Here is a 17,409-nt window from a genome sequence, read left to right on the forward strand (position 1 = left end):
GTTATAAGCTCCAGAATTTTCAGGGGCTGGATATAGTTTAGTGAAAGTGCTTACACTGCATGTGTGGTGCTCTAGCTTTGATTCTCAACAATGCAAAAAATAAAGTAAAATAAAAGACAGGCGGTGGTGGCACATGCCTTTAATCCCAGCACTTGGGAGGCAGAGGCAGGCGTATTTCTGAGTTTGAGGCCAGCCTGGTCTACAGAGTGAGTTCCAGGACAGCCAGGGCTACACAGAAAAACCCTGTCTCCAAAAACCAAAAACCAAAAACAAAACAAAAACAAAAAAAACAAAAAAAAGAAAGAATGGAAGGAAGGGAGGGAGGAAAAAACCCCTCATCACAGATATGTCAGTAATCCTAGTACTAGGAGACAGAAGAAGTAACAGGAAATATAAGGCCAGCCTGGGCTACATATCAAGTTCAAGTCTAACCTGACCTCATAACAAAAGCCTGTCCCCCAAGCCCCCCAAATAATAAATTAATAAAAACAATTTCAAAACATTTTAACAAGGACATTTCTCCTTGGAGCATTCTCTTTAATCTATGACAATGGGCTAGACAAACTTTGTTTTGAGGTCCAACCAACTTAGACAAATCCAGAGTTAGAGTTGAAGCCAAGGCCCCTCATTTTTACCTTTTTCACCACATACTACTCCTGCCAACATTAGATGCTACAATTTGCTTATGATATTATTCATAACTCTGTTGGCTGAAAACCAGCCTGCCCCTTCCCTATCACAGACTATATGTAACAATACAGATATAGAAGATATTTATCATGTGTCATTTAAAAACAACAAAAACCAAAACCACACAATTGCTCAATATTAAAACCATGGACTGCTAGGAGCTTGCCAATCTCTTATAGGCGCCATCTCTGTGGACAGAACTGTTCAGCCAATGAGCCAGAAAGCAGTAGAGAGGAAACAAGGTCAAGTCTCACCTCTGCCTCTCTGGCTCTCCTTCTACATCCTCATCTGCACTGCATGTGGCACTGGAGTCGTTGTCTGACTGTAGTTCAGGCCTCTGGATCTGCTCAGCCACTACCACATCTTCATCTCTAGCCTCTGTCTTCTCACTGGTGCTCTCCAAGTCTCTGTCCTTGGCATCCCCTTCACCTTTAGACGCAGTATTTTCTGGTACCTGCATTTCTGGGTCCACGGAGTCAGCTTTGGTAGGGGCTGGTGGATCAAGAACAGAACTGCCCTCGGCACCGCACTCCTCATGGTCTACATCCATCGGCTCTGCGGTCTCCGCACTGGCGCTGTCAGTCACCTGGGCCTCCACGCTTTCACTTTCTGCTGGTTTTGTGGTTGGAACTGCTGAAGAGGGAGATGCACAGGGTGCAGGGTCAGTGGTGGCCTCAAGCTCAGCCACAGGTTCGGTGTTTCCTCGAGAAGCAGCATTTTCACTGCTGTCTTCACTGGCCTTGGCAGCTTCAACTGGTGAAGGAGAGGGAGCACTTTCTGTATCAGAACTATTTTCAGCACCTTAAAGATAATGATACAGCATAAAAATCTGATAATGAACAGGTTCCAGGTGCTGACAGAAACCATGCTTGAAAGCACTTGTTAGGATGAACTTGACTCCTGTGGTGACATCAGGGAGGTAAGAGCAGCTTCTGGCAAAGCTAACGTGCTCTAAAGGTGTAAAAGTGAAAGATCAAAATGTCTTGACTTTCTGAAATTAAAAGTAAAAATTCTTTCTAAAATGGTTTCTTGTCTAAAAAATAGTTTATTTTAAAGACAGAGAAAGATGGGGGAAAAAAACTAAACAAAACTATTCCATGAATGACAACATTTAGGTGAAAGATTTTTTTTTTAATGTTAAAAAGTTAGCATAAGACAATATACAACATGTCTGAAAACACACAGAAATATCTTTAGAAAAATAGGTTCACTTTGACACAATGAAGTTTGTCCACGTAGAAGTTTTTGTTAATGTGACACAAACTACAGTTATCTGAGATGAGGGAACTACAGTTGAGAAACTGCCACCCTAAGACTGGTGTGTGTGCACGCCTCTGAGGCGATTGCTTGACTGGTGACTGATGTGGGAAGGCCCAGTTCACTGGGGTGCCACCCCTGGGCACGTGGCCTTGGGGAGCGGAAGACACCTGTGACGTTTAACCTGGAAAAGCCACTAAGCAGCACTTCTCCATAGCTTCTGCTTCAATCCCTGCCCTAACTTGGTCAGTGATGCAGTGTGACCTCAGAGTTATAAGAAGAAGTAAACCTTTTTTGTCCCATGCTCATTGTGTTTCACACAATGCTTATTGTGTATCACAGCAAGAGAAATCCTAACTAGGATAAAATTATATTGTTGAAGTGAAAAATATTATATGACCATCTATGAATAAATATTTTCAATAGAATAATTTTAAAACTGGCAATTCGGTTTTTCATTTATCCAAATACATATGTGCACAGAGCTTTTAAAGGTACTGGGGTACACATAGCACTGAAAATCAAATTATATTCTTAATTTTTTTCTTTCTTTTTTATATGTATGTGTGTTTTGCCAAACCAGAATTACTAGAGATGATTGTGAGCCACCACGTGGGTGCTAGGAACAAATACGGTTCTTCTGTAAAAGCAGAAAGTGTTCTTAAGCACTGGGCCATCACTCAAACCCCCATAAATTACAATTACACAATCTCATGGAATCTACAGAATAGTAAATATTTCTTCAAATATATTATGTGATAATACAGTGACAATATAAACTAAATAAGTAGTAGAGGAAGCAGTACAAACAGTAAAGAGATATCTCAGAAGGAGGCTAAAGAAAGGGAGCTCTGGACAGAGGTGGGAGAACTCAGGTATAGCTATCAGAAAGTGTCAAGGCTCAGAATGGTATATTTTATTCAGAAACAACAGAAGAATCATTGGTGTGGTTGGCACAGAGAATAAATGGAAATATAATCAACAAAAAGCTCAAAGGCACATCAGTAACCGCATGTACTTATCCATATTAGTCACCAAGACAGCCTTGGGCTTTTATTCTTGAGGAAATAGAAAAGTGTTTCAGGCTTTGAAATAGAGAATAAACATGGCTGGATTTATTTCACAAGGATGCTGGGTAGAAAACAAACGAAAAACCAGAATGAAACAAAAAGAGGCAAGGAATACAAACAAGAAAATAACACAGAGGAGAGATCAACAATGGAAATAAGGAGATGGCACAACATATTCACAGTATACATAAAACAAAGCAGGCATTGATGAGCTGTATGGAGCACCAGGGACCTGGAGTCAAGGAACCGACACAGGTAATAGTGGTAAGAAAGAGCAGCCTGCTGGTGAGACTATAGTATTTGCTCTCTATGTCAACTCTAAAGTGGCTTTTACAAAGTAGATGCATGAGCCTAGAGTTCAGGTAAAGCTTACTAAATGGCAGCAATTACCAAACATCAGATACAAAATGATAAAAAGCTACCAAAAAGCTTGACTTAATCTTTATTTTTGATTATATAGTAAGAAAAGTTAACTACTTACTTATCCTAAAAACATTAAAAAAAACCCGCAATACACCCTTTTCTCTGTTATACATAAAACTGGCTAGTAGTCTACAATGCACCAGCTAACAAACTTCCTTTTCAAACAATAAGGAAACAAACAGCCAAGCCCTTGGTGACTGACAACAGGCTCTAAGAGTAAAGTACAGAAATAGTAAAATTTCAGTCTTCCAGATTTAACTCTTCTTACCCTAAATACCCAGCTGGACATTTTAGAAGAAGATAGACAGGAGTTCTCCTATTTATAATCACCTACCTTTACTCTTCCACTGACAAGAGCCTTGTCACATAATAAAAAGTGCATCAATGACACCTCTTTAGGGTTAGCAAGAAGCATGAGGTCAAAGGTCATGTAAGCTCCTGTAACTATATTCTCTAGGATATTTTGCAAAAGAAGCTGAGCTAAAAGGAAGTAAGAAAGAGCCTAGAAATCTCTGGACAATGCGTTTCTATTATGAGACTTCTATAGATAGCACAGGATGCCATGAGGAGACTACTGTAGATGGCAAGGATGGCTACTGCATGAACACCAGACTAAACTCATGCACCATACCTTATTTTCATACTTGCAATTAACAAACAAACAAGCCAACATAGTAAAAGGGGAGGAGGTGTATGTGTGTGCATGTATATGTGTCTTATTTTGATTTGGGGACTTTGCAGGGTGTGGATCTTCTGCCTTGCCCATAGATAAAAGTGTATGAAAATAGGCTTGGCTTTACTGTGGACTGAACTGTGTCCCCTTCTCACAAGTCCAATGTTCAACTCCTAACTTCTAGTGTCACTGCATCTGCTTCACAGAGGTAACTGAAGTTAAATGAGCTCTTGAGCATGAGTTGCTGTCCACAGACTGTGATACCAGAAGTGCACAGATAAAGGCTACGTAAAGGCAGAACAAGGTAGCAGCAGGCAGCCTATAAAGCCAGGAAGAGATCTTAACACAGGGGAGCTCTGCAAAGCACCTTGACTTTGAACTTCTAACCTGCAGAATTGTAAAAGCATATTTCTGTAGTTTAACCAATTCAATACATACTAATCTACTAAAGTAGCCCAAAGAGATTAATACAGCGGTCCCCTTATCCACAGGGAGTACTGTTCAAAATCCCCAGTAGAGTCGCAAAACCTCAGGTAGTACTTCATACTGGCATTTTCCTATACATTTCCATATATTCAAAGCTACAATAAAGTTTAATTTAAAAATTAGGCACAAAAAGAAATTAATAATGAAATGGAATGATTACAAAACTATAGTTTTTATAAGTTGATATGGTTTCTAACACTCAAGCTATTAAATTTAACATTGACTATTTTTAAACCATGGAAACTGCATATAACTAAAATTAGTAAAGGCTTTATTCACATTTATAACCACAAGGAATAGCACTTAACACACAGCTGCGAAGAGAGTTTTCATTAGAGAGCAAATGATGCTTGCTTGTGGTCCTTGTATCATGAACAGATCAAGCTACCCAGAACCATTCTCAATCCTCCTCAAAGGGCAGATTTGTCCCAGTAGTCTCTTTACATTTGTATTAATTGCCTCAATTTTTTACACAAAAACTAATGGAGAAAAAGTTGATTTACACCGGGCGGTGGTGGTACCTGCCTTTAATCCCAGCACTTAGGAGGCAGAGGCAGAGGCAGGCGGATTTCTGAGTTCGAGTCTACAGAGTTGCCGCGTGCACTCGTCTACCACAGTAAGGTCTACAGTATCAGGGTTAAAAGCCTGATCATAGACAAGAGGTGTTATGACTTCAGAAGGAGTTTGTGCCTCCTGGGTATTCAGTCACTGGCATCTCCTAACTCAGATGTGTTCCAGATTGGTCTCTGCTAAAGTCTGTGGAGAAATCTGCATGCTTTCTTTATTCAGGCATAAAGGTGTCCTAAGAAATATTCTGTTATAGCTAAAACTGAGATTTAACATTGTTTCCTGGCCTCCACAGTGTTTCAATGATCCTAATTGATTTCTTATCTGTTATTAGCTTGGGATTCCCACAAGGAAGCTGCCTTATCAAACAGACTGTCTCCAGAGAGGGTGAAAAAGATCAGGCATTAAAGTTTACTTATAACAAAGTAAGTTTATGGCAAATTACTTTACATATTAGAGAGAAGTTGGTTGGCTCCCCTGGCAAATGGGGAGTCTGTCACAAATGCTCCCAGGAAACACTCTCAGAAGTTAAAGTAATGTATTATTCATGAGAGGTTAGCTAGAAGGAGACCCCTTGGTGCATATTTCTGACAATCCAGAAGAATTACATAGTTAGGTGTTTGCTTAGGGCTACTAAGGTAGTCCAGTGGGGAAGAGTACTTCTAAAGGACTCATTTACACTTGGCTGTTTGATCTACTAGCTTTGATGTGACTGCTAACTGTCTACATGATCTCTGACATTCGCCCTGTTTCTGTATACTATATAAGCCTGATTCTTATTTTGTGAAAATACATTCAGATACCACACTTCTTTGTGTCATTTCTGTCTGTCATGCAGCGAATCCTTTGCCCACCTGGCCAGAACTTTCATCACCCCGCGGAACAAGGGCTCCCCAAAGAAACTGGCACAGAGTGAGTTCCAGGACTTTAAAATTTTAAGGTTAAAAGACAATAAGGACTTTTAGAAAAAAATACAGTCAGTATTTCTAAAACTGCAGCATAAAGAGCTTCCTAAGCCTTTCTGAAATGTAAGAGCTGACAAGAAAAGCTCCAAGCACTAATTATACAGTTTGAACTCTAATAATAAAATGTGCCTTTACCAGTAATATTCTAAGAATCCTCACAGCAGAAGCACTCAGTTTATAAAGAAAATTAACAATAGTAAATAATAATATAAACTAAAATATATTATTGTCTTCATTTTTCTATAACTAACATACATCCAATTTCAACATTGCAGGAAGCTCTGTCAATCTGTTTAAGCCATTGTCCCTTGGTTTCTTACATGGCTATTTTTTCAGCTCAGGGAACTAAAGCCATGCAGACAACTAACATGATAAAGTAAGTATGATGTGTAAACCTTAAAATATGAAATAAATCAACGTCGAGTCGGTAAAATGAAAAAATATATGTATTAACTTACAATAACAACAGAATAAGTAAATTTGGCCATGATATACAGAGAGACATACAAAGATAGTATCTGAAGCAGGAAGGTCATTGTCAGGATCTTCTGGTTGTACCAACTGTGCAATCTTAAGTACACAGAAACAAATACTTGTTGATCAAATAAATGAATATATTGTTTTTAAACCTAGGCCATGAAAGCACGAATATAGTATTTCCTCAGTGAAACAATTCCTACACAATCAACAACTAAACTAAAATTTCATATTTGAGGTAACAGAAGTCACACACAATTTAGGATTCTGAAATACCTTCACTATCTTCTGGATTTTCCTCTTCATTTGAAGCTTCAATATCGTCATCCTCTTGGGCAGAAACAGTGGAAGCAACACTTTCACACTGAGACACATCTCGCTCCTCACGGGGTTTTCGTGAAGCCTAAAGGTATAAAATAGTAATTGGATTAAATAATCAAAGGACAAACAAAGCAAAACATTTCATTCCTGAAACAATATAGTTTACATAGTGATAAGAAATCATGTGGGTACAACAGAATCTATGCTTGGAGGACAGGCAACCACAAATTGGCCTTTTGGGCAATGGACAATTTCCATGAACCCTACCAAAAGTTAACCCTAAACCACACTGACATCTGCATCGCAGCCCTTGGGAAGCTGGGGTCACACAAGAGTGTTCAAGTTTAAGGCTGAACTGTGCAATATATACGAGACCTTGTTTCAACCCCTATACTCACCAAAACACTTTTTTTTTAATCATTTTGGAAACTGTAATTTTGAGACCACAGCCTGTTCAGATAATATTTATTTTATCCAATAAAAAAATCACATATGATCACATTCTAATAGAGATATCAAATATGACACATAGAAGGCAGAAAATTATATTTGAAATATGACTTTTCATGAATCCAAAATAGCTAAACATCATAAATATATAGGCTGGTACCTTTTGTTTTAAATCTTTTAGATAAATAGACATATATTTACATCTTTGTATGCATACCAAAAGTCCTTGCATAAGTTCATATAGTAATACATTCTACTTTTGAAAACCCAAGTTAGTTATATACTGAATATGTCCCTGCTATAGCCTTTAAAACAATTTTTACTATTTTCATTCATACACAATTAAAATTCTGCTTTAAAATATTGAAGTAATTTGCTCACTTGCTTCCAAATTTCTTTTAAGATTTATTTATTACATATAAGTACACTGTAGCTGTCTTCAGACACACCAGAAGAGGGCATCAGATCCCATTACAGATGGTTGTGAGCCACCATGTGGTTGCTGGGATTTGAACTCAGGACTTCTGGAAGAGCAGTCAGTGCTCTTCTCTCCAGTCCGATTGCTTACTTTCTTTCCTTCTTCATTTTTTTTCCCCCAAGACAGGGTTTCCAGGCATAGTTTTCTCTGTCCTGGAACTCACTCTGTAGACCAGCCTGGCCTCAAACTCAGAAATCCACCTGCTTCTGCCTCCAGAGTGCTAGGGTTAAAGGCATGTGCCACTACACCAGGCTTAAGTAATTTTCAATGTTTAATATTATTAATGGTGCAATGAACACTAAATAGTAAAACAAATTGCATAGGAAGCAAGTTGTTCTTGGTATTACTATTCCATTTTTTTTTTATGATTAATGAAGGCAAAGATTTTGTTGGTAAAAAAAGTGCTATCCATTGCAAATTATGTTATACTGAGAATTGTTAAGTATTAGAATTATGTAATGTCTTCCTGAGATCTTTTTGAAAAAGATTAATATGTAAACAACTGAAGTCTCTATGACTAAAATGACTAGAGAGAAGGTTTTAAAAACTGTAGTTTAGCCAGGTGGTGGGGCACACCTTTATTTTTTTATTTTTTACTTTTTGGTTTTTCGAGACAGGGTTTCTCTGTGTAGCCCTGGCTGTCCTGGAACTCACTCAGTAGACCAGGCTGGCCTCAAACTCAGAAATCTGCCTGCCTCTGCCTCCCAAATGCTGGGATTAAAGGCATGCGCCACCACTGCCCGGAGGGGTACACCTTTAATCACTTGGAAGGCAGAGGCAGGCAGAACTCTGAGTTAGGCCAGCCTGGTCTACAGAGTGGGTTCCAGGACAGCCAGTATTATACAGAAAAACCCCATCTTGAAAAACAAACAAACAAACAAACAAAAAACTGTATTTTAATTTATTGTTAGAGAAAAGGTGTATATATCCATGTCCATATTCATCATATATATGAAAGCCAAAGGTCTCTTTCTACTATGTGGATTCTGGGGAATCAAAACACTTTTAAGTAAAAAATGATAAGTAAAACACTTACCACTACTGCTCTACTCACTTTCTGTTTATGTTGCTGCAATAGGTTGTCAAGATTATGCCGTCTTTTATAGTTAAAATAGAAGTTTTTACACTGGGCTTCACTTTTAGTTCCCACCATTTTGGCAATGGCTGCCCAGTTACGACCATGTTCTACGAGGCCTGCATTTTAAAAACAGAGCAAATATTAAGTGATCAAAGCCAACCATTTAAGCAAACAAGAGAAATATTAAAGTAACCTGAATACCGATATTAAAACGATAACACTAAAAGTTTACTTTGAGATATTTGTTAATATACTTCAATATTTATTGAAATAGTTACTGGTATAGGACTCACTTGTACTTTTATATATACCCCCATATTTAACACATTTGGTAAACTTTTTTTTTTTTTTTTTTTTTTTTGGTTTTTCGAGGGTTTCTCCGTGTAGCCCTGGCTGTCCTGGAACTCACTCTGTAGACCAGGCTGGCCTCAAACTCAGAAATCTGCCTGCCTCTGCCTCCCAAGTGCTGGGATTAAAGGCATGCGCCACCACTGCCCAGCTAGGCTTTTCTTTAACATCTATCTTCTTAAACTTACTCCTTCACAGATCCCCATGGGGATAAGGATAAAGCTGAATGTATAGAAATGGCAAAGTGGAGAAACAGGGCATTTCCAGGTCCTTCGAGATAGTATTTTAATAATAAACAAATATAAATTACTCAATGTATATAAAACTTATAAACAACTTTTTAGCTAATGCACAAATACCTTAGAAAAAATTCAAAGTTAAAAATAAAAAGTTAAAAGAGCTAGGGAAAGTGCTTAGGGGTAAAGCAATTGCCTAGCATGCATGAGGCCCTAGGTTCAACCTCCAAATAAATCCCACTTTAACATTTCTCTAATCATACATTTCAAGCACATCTATACATGTTCAAAGAATGAAAACATGGAATTTCATATACAGATATATAGAGAGCTATGTAAAATTAGATACATAGTAAGTAGAGATGAACAATGGTTTTGAAGATTAATATGAATAGCTCCTTTTATAATAAAAATTAGAAGATCAAGTACAATGGCATATACCTGTAATTCCAATATGTAGAAGGCTGAAACAGAAGGACCGGAAGTTCAAGGCCAAATTTGAGGCTACATGATTTGTTGTATCAAAAACAAAAAACCAAAGATACTTAAAAAAAGAAAAGGAACTTAGGGATTGGGAGGATAACCTAATCAGGAAATCCTTATAGTACAATCAAAGGAGTTGTGCTTAACCCTGGACAATCATATAAGGGCAGGGGGCTAGGAAGACGGCTCAGAAGGTGAAACTGCTCATCCTGCAGGACTAACAATCTGAGTTCAATCTCTAGAACCCACTCTCTGAAGATGACGTGAAAAAAGTACAAATCTTTCTAATAATTTTACACATTTATCATCTGCCACATATGGTAAATAAATAATATATTTAACAAAATATTAAACAAAAATATTTCAAAACAGACACTTTAAACTACTTAATTTTCAGAAAATATTCTTATGTGATTTTAAAATGAAACACTCAGAGCACATCTTTAATCCCAGCACTTGGGAGAAAGGGGCAGGTAGATCACTGTGAGTTCAGGGCCAGGACAGCCAAGGTTATTACTTAAAAAGAAATTGGCTGGGAAAAAAAAAAAGTGGGGGCATTCATCATTACCTGATAAACAGTAAGGAGATGAATACCAAATGTCAAAAAATGGCTAAGCTACATATATTAATTTCATTTTAGGATTATAAGATAGTGCTGATTAGCTTTCTATAAATTACTATTTACCCTGTATAAAACTTTCAAATTATTCTGCAGTAGTAAACACTGATGGAAAAACAAAGTATATAAAGTGCTTTGGTGCAATGAAGACCACCCAACTACTAAAAAGCAGATACAGGACTCAGATTGGTGTCTGCTTAGCCACAGACGTTACAACCTCAACTCTGACTCATTTTCTTGGTGGTATATAATTAGAAGACTTAACTAATCCTAGGCAGAAGGCTCAGTTGGTAAAGCATTTGCTGAATGAGCCTAATGACCTGAAATGGAACTCCAGATCCCACATACAAAGCCAGAAGCAATGACACACACCCCAGAAGGCAGCACTCCTGTGTGAGTGATGGGGAAAGCACAACTGGTTGGAAGCTCCTCAGTGGAATGCAACAAAACCTCAACACAGAGACCCTGCCTCAAAGCAAAATGGAAGGAGAAGAGGATTCCTTTCACCTTCACTTATGTTCCATTGCATGTGTCATGCGCACACACTAAACAAACAAATCCATCACTAAAAGAAGGACTCAACCAAATAGAAAACAAGGAAATAGTCTCTATTCTATTCAATACAACTTGTGAATAATAAAAATATAATTTCACACTCAAAATTTAACCTCAAATGAGTTCTAATACATATAATCACAACTACTGTAGAAATATCAAAATAGTACTCTGCTCTCGAATGAAAATCAAAATAAAACTACAGAAAGAATCATAAATTCCTCAAACATGGGCATCTTCAACTATACTAAAGTTAATTATTTACTGGATACTACTTAAATTTACTTCAAAATTCTATTTACCTTTTTAGAAAACCTTTTTAGGAATATAAATGGGGTCTTGTCACACAATCAAGGTTGACATTGGACTTACTAAGTAGCGAAGGCTGGCCCAGTCTTTGTACATGTGCACGTGTATGTGTGTATGCTTTACTTGCACTTAGGTGTACACAAGTATGTTTGAAGGGTTGGTTTTTTGTTTGTTTGTTTTTTTGTAGTTTTTCTGGTTTATATGTATGTATACCATGTGTATTCCTGTTACCCATGGAAGTCAGAAGAGAGAATTAGATTCCTTGATACTGGAGCTACATGTTTGTGAGCCATCATGTGACTGGTGAGATGTGAAACCAAGTCCTCTAGAAGAATAGTACTCTTGACCACTGAACCATCTCTTGAGCCCCTCGCCTATTCTTTTCAATTAAAAAAAGTGTTTTATTTCACACATTACCAATCTTAAAAATAAAACAAAAAAATAAGCTCCAAACTTTACACATTGTTGTTCATTACCTTTTTTAGCAACTTCCATTTCTTCTTCCGTCCATCTTGAAGTCTCAACAGGTTCAGTAGAAACTGAAATAAAAAGAAAACTCAGGCAAAAAGAAAAAATACAAATTGAACTATCCATTCAAAAAATTCATAACTGATAACTTCTTTGTCTTGTATAAAATTAGGTAGCATCAACTTTTTACGAGTCAATTAGATGAAAAAATTCTACATTTCTTAATGTTAAAATCTTTCTCACTATTTTCTGACAGACACCTTTGGCCATATGCTCAGGGAACACAGTGCCTCTTCCTGCCCTGCCACCAGAAAGCATAACCTAATCAGAGCACTCACTTAGTAAACCCTTGGCAAGCTCCCTTCTGCCATAGCAGAAGACAACACAATTAAAGAGAAAGCTAGTCAGTCCACCATGACATGCCCTGGCCCATTTTCATCCTCCCATCTGCTTGGCTTCAATACATCATGCTTGCCATTTATTCAATATTCATTGTCTTTCTACATCATTTTATGAAAAATGGTAGCACCAAATCACACAGGTGAAGTAGGGCACTTCATCACTAATATAATCCATTTAAAGAATAATGTTAAATTATTAAAGTTAATATTGTTAAATTATGTTAAATGTTAACTGAATAATGTTAATCATGTAAATAAGGAAAATGTTATATAATCCTTTAAAGAATAATATGACAATGAAAATCTTTTGAAGAACAATACTTTATAAAAAAAAAATAGAAACAGGGTCTGGAGAGATGGCTCAGAGGTTAAGAGCACTGACTGCCCTTCCAGAGGTCCTGAGTTCAATTCCCAGCAACCACATGGTAGCTCACAACCATCCAAAATGTAACCTGGTGCCCTCTTCTAGTGTGTCTGAAGACAGCTACACTGTACTCATATACATAATTTTTTTTTTAAAGTAAGTAAATTTAAAAAAAAAAAAAAGAAAAAAGAAACAGGGCTGGTGAGATGGCTCAGTGGGTAAGAGCACTGACTGCTCTTCTGAAGGTCCTGAGTTCAAATCCCAGCAACCACATGGTGGCTCACAACCACCCATAATGAGATCTGATTGGTGCGTCTAAAGACAGCTACAGTGTACTTATTTATAATAAATAAATCTTTGGGCCGGAGTGAGCAAAGGTGACCGGAGCGAGCGGGATTGACCAGAGCAAGCAGAAGTCCTAAATTCAATTCCCAACAACCACATGAAGGCTCACAACCATCTGTACAGCTACACTGTACTCATATACATAAAATAAATAAATAAATCTTTAAAAAAAAAGAAAAAGAAACATAGTTATATTCTTAGGCCCAGTATATCTTGCCTAAGAATATACTCCCTAAATAAGTAGAAGTGTTAAGTATAGGAAAGCATCTTTGGCTGTACTGGTGTCCATGATGGTTTAAAAAGGAGGAATCAGACAGTTTAACTACTCAACAGCAGAAAATGTCTATGTAAGTCATGCTTCAGAAGCAAAATGTCAACACAGAACAGGCATTTAACAACTAAAATGGTAATTGTAACAGCGCTGGAGCTAGGGCTCAGAAGGTAAGAGAACTACATTCAATTCCTAGCACCTACATGCCAGCTAACAACAACTGTCTTTAACTCCAGGTCCATAGGATCCAATACCCTCTGCTGGCTTCCGAGGGCAACAGGAATGCACATGGTGCACACACACACAATTAATAAAAATAGTTAAATCTCAAAGAAAAATTCCTAACGAGAGAAGAGGAATACTTGGACACCATATAACTATTCACTAATTTGCTTCCTGGACCAGCAAGATGACTAAGCATGTAAAGGCACTTACACTGTAAGTCTGTCAATCTGAGTTCAGGCATGAAAACTGTCCTTGGACCTCTACATAGGACCAGTGGCCTGTGTGTACCTGCACTCACCAGACACATGCACATACATAAGTGAATCAATATTTTAATGTGAAAAAATAGGGGCTGGTGAGATGGCTCAGTGGTCAAGAACACTGACTGCTCTTCTGAAGGTCCCGAGTTCAAATCCCAGCAACCACATGGTGGCTCACAACCATCCGTAAGGAGACCTGACGCCCTCTTCTGAAGTGTCTGAAGACAGCTACAGTGTACTTACATATAATAAATAAATAAATCTTTTAAAAAAAGAAAAAATAGAAACTATTTTTTGTTATATGCCAAATAAAAAGTTAGAGAACAAAGTGGTATACTAACGGAAGAAAAGCTACACTGTAAACATTATTTTTATCCAAACAAATTTTACATTCAAGTTTAATAAGTTAAAAAGTAGACTTTAAGATTACTTCTTGGTTTATCAATATTGGCACAACCTGCATTACTTTGTCTATCAAACAGAACCCTGATAAGATTACAATCTGCACAAAGCAATCTTTTCTACTAACTGGGTTCTGGTGGTGGTGGCAGGGGTGGCGGGGGCTCCTCAGTGGCGGCAGCAGCAGCACTGGCAGCTGCAGCTTCACTCGTCATGGACCTGGTGATCCGGCCCTTCCTGCGCCCTTGGCTGTTAGCAGTCTTTCGCCCCCTTGGAGTGACCTGCTCTCTTTCCTCAGTTTCTTCTGCTGTGGCTTCTGTTCGGTCCTTTTCCTTGGTTGTTTCTCTAGAAACAAAAGCAAATCAAAGCTTTTGTGATTTAAAAGTATGGATACAGCAAAGAGTACTCTTTAAATGGAAATTGTATATATTTATCCACTCTTTTACTTTTTAAACTCTTATCATGTGAGAACTTTATCATGTGAGATTTTTCAATAGCTTTGAGTGATTCAAGATATACCAGAAGACTTGTATCACATATTAATAGACTTAAACTTTAAACATATTTCATGTTAACTTAAAATCCAGACATTCATAGGAAAATATCAAATGATAACAGAACCACTCAGACCTAAAATGGAGCAGAATAAAGACTTTATAACAAAGGCAAAAGGCCTGAGATTTCTGCTTTTGCTTAAATTCTGTTAAAGTTTATTCTATGAAATGAAGTTAAAGCAGGTTATTCTCCTATTGGGCTAAATTTAAAAAGCCACACAGACTATATACTTGATAAACTTTAGCTCTTAAAACTCCTGCAAACCATTAAGTGTTAAATGGTAAAGCCTTGGCCCTAATGGATGCTGTCTGGAAGTGTTGGAAGAGGTAGAACTGAGTAGGTCTTTATGTCAGTGTTAGCATGAAGGGAACAAGGAGAGACCTCTCTCTTCCTTTCCCTCTTTCCTTTCTCTCTGTGAAATGATTAATGGCACCAACCAGTCAGACTAATACTTCTAAAACTATAAGCTAAAAAGAATTTTCTATTTCCAAGTTGATTATGAGGCAGGGTTTTTTTTTTCTTATAGTAACGGAATGTTAACTCCATTTATACTTAATTCTAGAACATTATTAATCCAAGCCTAAGAGTGGACAGAAATCCTAACTACAAAGAAACCTAAGGAAGCTGGGTGGTGGTGGTGTTGTATGCCTATAATCCTAGCACTCAGAAGACAGAGGCAGGCAGATCTTTGAGTTTGAGGCCAGCCTGGTCTATAGAGCAAGTTCAACACCAGCCAGGGCTACACACAGAACCCACCTCAAACAAAAGAAAACAAAACAAGAGGCTACATGTGCAAGTGTACATGTATACATAAAATATCATCCCTGCAAAATAAGGCCATTAAGTCAAACATTCTATTTACTAAAACATCCATTTCTTTCTTCTTCTTCTTTTTTTTGTTTGTTTTATTTTGTTTTGTTTTTTTGAAACCCTGGCCAGCCTGGAACTCACTCTATAGACCAGGCTGGTCTCTGCCTCCCCAAGTACTGGAATTAAAGGCTTGTATGTGCCACCACCGCCCAACTAATTCTGCATTACTTAATCATGCCAAAAACCTGTTAGTCAAAGCATGTGCTCCTTTGGAAGCGTACCAAATATTCACACGGTACTAGATGTAGCTTCAGATCTTAACTATAACATGTATCTAACTGCTTGACTCACTTAGAGTCTTCCTTCTCCTCTTTTTCTTCATCATCCTTCTTTTCTTCTTCCTTTTTCTCTGTTTTTTCTACTTTATCTTCTTCTTTTTCTTCTACTTTTTCTTCTTGTGAGGGACGGGCAATCTGCTGCGAGAACACACCATCAAATGTAAGATACAAAAGTTAATAGAAATCAAACTGTATGACAAATTATAGTATTCACCTGGAACAACATTATCGGGGAGAATCTCATTTACACTAGTAGATGGGGGCAATAAGAATAAACCTAACCAAGAAAATGAAGGAAATTCTACAATAAAGAAAACAAGAATAAAATAAAGCAATACAATGAAGAAAGAAAACAAGAGCTGCGTGGTGGTGGTGGCACACGCCTTTAATCTCAGCACTTGGGAAGCAGAGGCAGGCGGAGTTCTGAGTTCGAGGCCAGCCTGGTCTACAGAGTGAGTTCCAGGACAGCCAGGGCTACACAGAGAAACCCTGTCTCAAAAAACCAAAAAAAAAAAAAGAAAGAAAGAAACAAAGAAAACAAGAAATACTTCCTGTGTTACAGACTGTTGAAATAGCAATGTTAATGAAAGTGACCTAAAGATTCGGCATAATTCCCATCAAAACTCCAATGACTCTTTTGCTGTTTGTTTTATTTTCAAGACAGGGTTTCTCAGTGTAGTCCTGGCTATCCTGGGACTATAGACCTGGCTGGCCTCGAACTCATAAGAGCTGCCTGCCTCTGCCTCTGCCTCTAGAACACTAAGATTTAAGGTGTGCGGTACAACTGCTGGGGTTCCAATGGTGTTCTTTATAAAACAAGAATAGACAATCTTACATACAGTTCGTATGAAAACACAAAAGGCCCTAAGTGGCCAAAAGGGAAGTATGAAAATAAGACCTCAAATTGTACTATAGAATAATAGTAACAAAACTTACATGTAGACCAATAAAATAAAGAACCCAAATCCATACAACTACAACCACTTAATTTTTAACAAAGTCTAAAGCATATATCAGAAAAAGACATAAGTTTTAGTAAAAATGGAAACTGAATATCCAAGTGTATAAAAATAAAATTATATCCATCTTTATATACCCCCAAAAAATTGAATGAAAGATATTTTAAATGTAAGAACTAAAGCTTTGAAATTGCTAGAGAAAACACATTAAGATGTAGGAAGAGCTAAAGGGTATGTCTGACACATCCCCTCTGGAAATCACTAGACTGTCTCCATCAGTATGGAGAACAAAAAACAGAACCACTAAAAACTCTTAAGATTCCTTCAGAAACTACTTAAGACCCAATAAATGTTTTAAGAAAAGTAAAAAGACACAAAAGATCGTTAAGGATAGTCATGGGTTCCTTATACATGCATGTCAATAGCTACACTGGTCACAAGGGCTAAGAACTGAAGCCAACCTAAATGTCCATCAACAAAGAAATGAATAAATAAAATGTGATACAATACACAATATTTTTTAATTCGG

The 17,409-nt window shown here is 37.5% G+C and overlaps 1 protein-coding gene across 1 annotated transcript in view; it reads right to left on the reverse strand.

The window, feature by feature from the left end:
* Nucleotides 1–17,409, reverse strand: part of Ncor1 (nuclear receptor corepressor 1) — an 82,643-nt gene that overhangs the window by 58,070 nt on the left and 7,164 nt on the right. The window contains exons 2-6 of the mRNA XM_031354024.1: nt 14,349–14,563; nt 11,962–12,024; nt 8,912–9,051; nt 6,885–7,011; nt 945–1,491 (exon numbers count right to left, since the gene is read on the reverse strand). Coding sequence (XP_031209884.1) covers nt 945–1,491; nt 6,885–7,011; nt 8,912–9,051; nt 11,962–12,024; nt 14,349–14,563 — 1,092 coding nt within the window. The remainder of the gene's footprint in view (nt 1–944; nt 1,492–6,884; nt 7,012–8,911; nt 9,052–11,961; nt 12,025–14,348; nt 14,564–17,409) is intronic.

This window comes from Mastomys coucha, unplaced genomic scaffold (genome assembly GCF_008632895.1).
Source record: "Mastomys coucha isolate ucsf_1 unplaced genomic scaffold, UCSF_Mcou_1 pScaffold5, whole genome shotgun sequence".
NCBI lineage: Eukaryota > Metazoa > Chordata > Mammalia > Rodentia > Muridae > Mastomys > Mastomys coucha.